This window comes from Cynoglossus semilaevis, chromosome 10 (assembly GCF_000523025.1).
Source record: "Cynoglossus semilaevis isolate Cse_v1.0 chromosome 10, Cse_v1.0, whole genome shotgun sequence".
NCBI classification, from domain to species: Eukaryota; Metazoa; Chordata; class Actinopteri; order Pleuronectiformes; family Cynoglossidae; genus Cynoglossus; species Cynoglossus semilaevis.
The window spans coordinates 436,649-443,137 of NC_024316.1; the positions used below are offsets into that span (position 1 = coordinate 436,649).

Genomic DNA, 6,489 nt, shown 5'->3' on the forward strand with positions numbered 1-6,489 from the left:
CTTTTCGGGGGGCTGTCGTAGCGGCTCTGGCCGGCGGAGGTCAGCCCGGGGTTACCGGGCCTGGAGGAGTGGGCTCAAGCCAAGACACAGAGGAGGGAGCCGGCAACAACAGCGAGGACGAGTACGAGAACGCCGCCCGGCTGCAGTCTGTTGACCCGGCAACAGTGGAGCAGGTAGGAGGCGTAAAGCTGTGCTGACACAGGCTAACAAAAAGAGTACTTGAGCTAACAGCAAGACCTAAAAACTAGAATGAAGCGTTAAACATATCAAACAAATGAAGAGCTAACTGAGTTCTTGTCGGATAGGTAATTAGCCGCTGTCTAGAAACGACAGCGAATCTCATTTAACAGTGTCAAATGTAATGTGACACATTTGCAACCTGCTAAAAGTGGCTAACAACCCACACTACTGCCAGTGAATCGTTGTAGCCGTATATCAAGGTGTATTTAAAACCGGAACTAGGAGTCCAGGTGAAAACAACACCTGTTATCTCCAGGTAACCACAGCAACAATACTGATTCTCCAGGCAGTTGGTGGATCAAACTAATACGCATGTTCCTTAGGAGAAAGAAAAAAAACACATGTCTGACATTCAAGTTTTACATTTGTAGCCAGACCTCAGTATAACCTACCATGTACTCAGGCAAAGAACACATGATCCAACCTTGTTGTTGTTTTAATTGTGGCTTTATGCGGTGTGAAAACAGACATTTTGTTTAATAATACTTTTGTATCATACAGTGGTGTCTGGTAAGAAAGAGCTTCCTGATATTTGGCGTTTATAATTAATATATAAGCAGCTTTAGAGAAAAAAGGCTTGATCTAGCAAAGGCCATATAGGTTTTTAACTACTGGTCTACTTTTACAAGCAGAAGGACAACTGCTGCTGTGTTCTGTGATCCAAGAACTAAGTGAAGGCATTTCTTCAGTCTCAACACTATTATTATTGTAAACACAATTCTAGTATTTTTTTTTAAAATGTGCTTTAATAGCACTGTCGTAAACTGAAGGGCTTTTCTGTGAGATTTTGATTGACCTTTTGAGTACTATTTGATAATAAAATACAAAAGAACAAGGAATTGAGGGAATTTAAGGCTTTAAGGTTTGTACCTGTGTTTACATTACACCTGAATGGCTTTTTGTGGAGGTGTTTCCCTTCACAGTGGAGCGAGAGCACTGAGAGAATACGGAGAAGAAAATTTGAATGCTGAAAAGACCATTAAAGAGCAGGTGCAACAAAACAAGTGTAACGAGTACAACTCCCTCTAAAAAATATAATCTGAAAACATATCTACCCATTATACTATTTGTATTGTATGTTTTTCAGGTAGGTTGAACATGCGTTGGGCAACTAACCATCTAACATAGGTCTGAATAATATTCATGTAAAATCACTTTGTTGACCTCCCTTAAACATGACTTATACAATCATTTAACAGTCACGAGCAATTATAAAATCACTCGCGTCATATTGTCATTTTCTTCTTTGAGAAAGTGTGGAGAAAAAAAAAGTCTGTCCACACTGTAAGCTGAATGGCCTACTTAACAAAACTGGCCAATAACGATACAGACACATACAAAAATACATACAAAATTTGAAATGTTTTATTTAAAAAGCTCCCGTCAATACGTAGGAAGTCCCAACATCTTTGTTGGTCTGCATTTACGCTTAAGTAAACCACAAATCACCACGTTAGCGTACAATAAACCGCAGTTCAGATCTGTCCACTGTTAAAATTGTCTGCTGCACGTAGCTGTCACAGTGATGTTAGCAACAGAAATGATCATTTATATATTTATCTTAACTGTTATGTTTTCACCTTTCTTCTATTATATAAATGTGAAAAAAACAACGGTTTTCAGAGGTAGATTTTGTTCTGCTGATTGGTGAAAACCAAGATCTGAAAATAATCAATGGGCAGGAAAGATACGATTTTTAAGTAGTTCTTCCTGAATGCTAATGCATGTGTCCCCGTGTTTCCAGCAGGAGCACTGGTTTGAAAAAGCTCTGGGGGAAAAAAAAGGCTTTGTGATCAAGAAAATGAAGGAGGATGGAGCGTGTCTGTTCAGAGCTGTGGGTAAGTGGCTGAATTTGCACACTTCTACTACCACAAACAAATGCACTAACTCACTCACTAAAAAACACTCACGCACATTTAATTGAAGGAAGATAATCTTTGGAATTCATTTTATAGATTCTCAGTGGGAAGGATAACCAGACTTTGTCCTAAATGGTGTACCGGAACCTGTAAATGTGCTCGTTTTTATCGCTTGACATGTCACTAAGAGTACTTGTACATAGGAAACATTGCCAGGATTTTGGATTTAAATAAAGTCTGAAAAAAGGTCATCAGAGAGGTCATACAAATCTTGCCTTTATTTTGAAAGCCATAGCTACGGTATGTGCAAAAGGAGGAGACAAACAGTAGTGCATCAAGCGTTTTTTTTTGTTTTTTTTTTTCTCAGAATAGCAAAGATGTGGAATGGCGTACCAGTATAGCACACGTGCCAAACTCAGGCCCAGAGGCCAAATTTGGGAGTAGGCCTGCCAGTATATAGCGACTATATACTGGCAGTTATGTGCTATGTCATAGCACGTACATTTTGTTTGTTGTTGGCCTGTGAAAGAAAGATTTACATTAAAAAGGAGCTCTACTCTACTACAGATAAAGAGACATAATAAGAAACAAAATACCACTGATGTGTGTCTTATTTTAAATTTATTATAATATTAAGCCTTGGTTGTTCCGGAAAAATTCTGCATTACGTCATCTACGTCAATCTTTCAATAAATATTACGTTTGGCCCGCGACATTGTCCCAGTTTTTAATTTTGGCCCACTGTGAATTTGAATTTGACACACCTCCTTTATTGGCATAGTACATTCTGAATTATAGCAGTAAAAACTATTCATGCAAAATGTAGACAGACGTGTGAATCCTCTGGCCTATCATTAGCATTTGCACGCTCAATAATTAACCAGACAATCAACATAATCGGACCGATGCGGAACAATATATAAGACGACCGTAAAACATCATCGCTCACTTACTGGTTTAGGAATGCACTGGGGCCGTCAATCCTCCTCTCAAATCAGGTTTGAATTTACAATGCTTTTTCTGTTAAATACTCCAGTTACATTCGAATTTTTAAATTGCTTTTTTTTACCTTTTAACTCAATATAAACGTCATGAAGATAAATTGAAACATTATAAGGCTAGATAAACGTATGTTTTTTCTCTGCTCTAATAATATTTCGATAACATATATATTTATGTTGGCATCCCAGTGAGCAGCCGACAGGGCTTGAGATGAGGTAGGAAGCAAAAAAATGAACTTATTCTCGCTTGCATTAACTGGGGCTCTTCAGCCTCTGCTAACAGTTCTGTGTACACCTGGTGATGCTTTGAAAGTTGCATAGTGACGCCTTGTAAAACCTGCAAAGGACGGGTTCTTTTAATGTTATTTTCCTGTTTTTTTTTTTTTTTTGGGTTTTTTTTTTTGACGTAAATCACACAACGCTGTTTAGATTTTTTCGAGTTCATACGTCAGTTTACACATTTGAATGTTCTCTTTTTTTTTTTTTTAAATAATAATGTAATAGTAGTGAAGTTCGTTCTGTCGCTCTGACCTAGAATGCACTCCCTAATAGTAATAATAAATAAATAAATAAATAAAAGAGACGGCAACTCACAGATGTGAAGAACTCCAGGACCATTAGTTTTCTGTAAAGTAAATCACAAAAATAATGTAATATATATATATATATAATTTCATCGATATTTACTGTTACTTCTTTGTTCAATGAAAAGTTTTGCATTGGAGAAAATGTTCAGGAACCACTGATTTTAAATTATCATTTTATTGCAACCCTGCAATTGAGAAAACCTTTCATATTCAATCTTGATGTCGGCACTGGTTATTTGTTACTTCAGGTTCCACTAAAGAATAAACAAAAAACTGGAAAGAAAAACCTGAATTGCATGTCACAAACAGCGCAGGCAGTGTAGCTATTCTTGTATCACAGGAACTGAAACTTGTGACCTCAATCAGCTGACAATATGTCAGTAACACTGGATGCAGCATGGGCTGCATTGTAATGAGGACAATTTTCACAAGACCGCAAGAGTGACCTAGGGTTTAGAGTAGGGCTGCTCGATTATGGCAAAAATCAGATTAAAATCACGATTATTATCGATTTGAGAATATGCTTGCACCGACTTTTAAACATTATTGAAGGTTAAACTGACAAAAACGTGTTTAAAACAGAATTCCCTTTAGCGTTACAAGGAGATTTGGGAGGAGTAGATGGTTTCCTTCCAGCCGAGCCAGAACCAATTCATTCCCCAACCCCCCTTCCATTACCTTAGCCTAGTATAAGCCTGTCTGCCCGCCTTTTGATGTTACCATTGTGTTAGTGTAGGTGAGTGTCATACAGTATGTTTTTATGTCATATTAATCTGAAACCAACTTTTGTTTGTTTTAAAGTTCTTCTCATCATTTTTGGTTCTGTGCATACTCGGTGCTTTGTTCAAATTCATACATTTGTTAACCTAAATTGTGATGTGCAGCACATTAAAGAATTCAACAGCACATTTTCCATAAAGTCTTTATTGTGGCCTAGCAGTGGGGGTGTGTGGTTCAGAGTCGAGTCCACCAGCTGCCAAGTTACACTGAGGTGCTCTGAGCATGTCACCGTCCCCACACACTGCTCCCCTGGCGCTTAAAGCTGCCCACTGCTTACTTTTGTGATGTGTTAAAAGCAGAGGTCACATTTCGTTGTGTGCAGTAGTTCACTGTACTTCCTTCCTGAGTTTTTGTGTGGCATCTGTGTTTTTAATAATTCCACCTTGTGCCTTATTTTTTGTAAAATTATCCCAAATAGTTAACTGTTCTTCCTACTGGTCAGTTCAAGTCATTACGCTGTAAAACAGTTCAATTATAAATTATACTTTTTCAAATCCTGCATGTTGGCTATTTGGGCATTTCTATTTGGGCGTAAACGTAGCATGCGTTAGGGACAGAATAGTAAAACGGCGACTACAAGATGGTTTCTACAATTCATGGAAAAAACAATACTGGCTCATCATTACATATTTTAAGCCTAGAAAGCATTAGCAATACGTGATGGTGGAAGAAGTAATCAATATGTGCAGCCGTTTTTGGCCAAAAATGTGGTAAACATTTCAGTACGCCACAAGCGATTCCAGCATATTTGGCTAAACCTAGGCATTCCATTATCAGGTTTTCAATAACGGAGGTAAAACCGCTAATGTTTTCCTACAGATTTTTCAGAATTAGGCTAATATCAGGAGGCCAGCCGATATTCTCAGACATCCCTACTTAAAATGTTGTTTAACTAAAAAACAGTTGATGATGAACTGAGTTCTGACAAAACACACAGGTAAAGCGTAAAGCTTATAAGAACCGGGTGATGTCATCGAAATGTCAGTGACATCACTGCAATACATATAAACACGAAAACGTTTGTGAGAAACAAGAAGTCGCGTGTGTGTGTGTTCAGAATCACTGCGCCGATGAACTGAAGTTGTATCCATGTATAAATTCATCCAGCAGCCTTTTAATTTCAGTGACTGATATAATGATTAGAAATAATTCCCTGCAAACAATAAACCTTTGGTTGACGCTTCTTTAATTTTTCCCTTTTTTTTTTTTGACAAATATAATTATATATTATAGTTTGTCAGTGGAACATACTTACTGTAAATCATTTTATTTATCTGCAAAATAAAGCTTTCGTTTAAAAAAACCAATAGGTTGTTCTTTGAAAATATTTTTTGCTTACTTTTTAACAAGTAAACAAACATTTCTGAACAAGTCAAGTCAACGTCTTTGTTCGAAAAGAATATTTTTGATAGTTTACAGCATAAAAAAGAATTGTACCTATATAAGCCACACTATTCTCTATTCTTCTATAAGCCGCATGTGTCTACGTTGCAACGTGGGATATTTACACAGATATTTTCACCTTGATTTATATAAATACTTTTTTCCGAACAGCGCCTGTAACACGGCTGGTTACACGTTAGCGTTTTCCTCCTTCGGTGCCCCGATCGTAGTTGGAATGCACAGGGGAGACATATTGATCTGCTCCAGTGCCAAAGCTAACATTAGCTCCCGGGGCTAACTCCCTTCACTTTGTTCTTGTCCGCAGCAGAGGTAAACAGAAACAGTGAAGTTGGGGTCTTTATTATCAGCCTCAGAGTGTTAACAGCTCCTGTATAACCAACTCTCACTTCAACATGACAGGGCTCAAACTGCTCTCAACTTTCACTACCGTTCTCTCTCTCTCTCGCCCCACACACATATACACACACAGCCATTCACAGACAGACATATGCTACTAGTATAACACACAGTAGCCTATCAGAAAAGTCATCGATCGCTAGCGGTATGAACTTTCTCACTTTCTAAAAATCCATAAATTTTCAAATCATGTATAAAAAGTAGCGACTTATAGTCCGGAAA

At 37.8% G+C, this 6,489-nt stretch overlaps 1 protein-coding gene across 1 annotated transcript in view; it reads left to right on the top strand.

Annotated features, from left to right (window-relative positions):
- The window catches only part of otud5a (OTU deubiquitinase 5a), a 7,009-nt gene extending 3,295 nt beyond the window's left edge, over positions 1 to 3,714 (top strand). Inside the window, exons 3-4 of the mRNA XM_025059594.1 lie at positions 9 to 173; positions 1,985 to 3,714. Coding sequence (XP_024915362.1) covers positions 9 to 173; positions 1,985 to 2,164 — 345 coding nt within the window. The 3' untranslated portion in view covers positions 2,165 to 3,714. The remainder of the gene's footprint in view (positions 1 to 8; positions 174 to 1,984) is intronic.
- Positions 3,715 to 6,489: the final 2,775 nt, after the last annotated feature.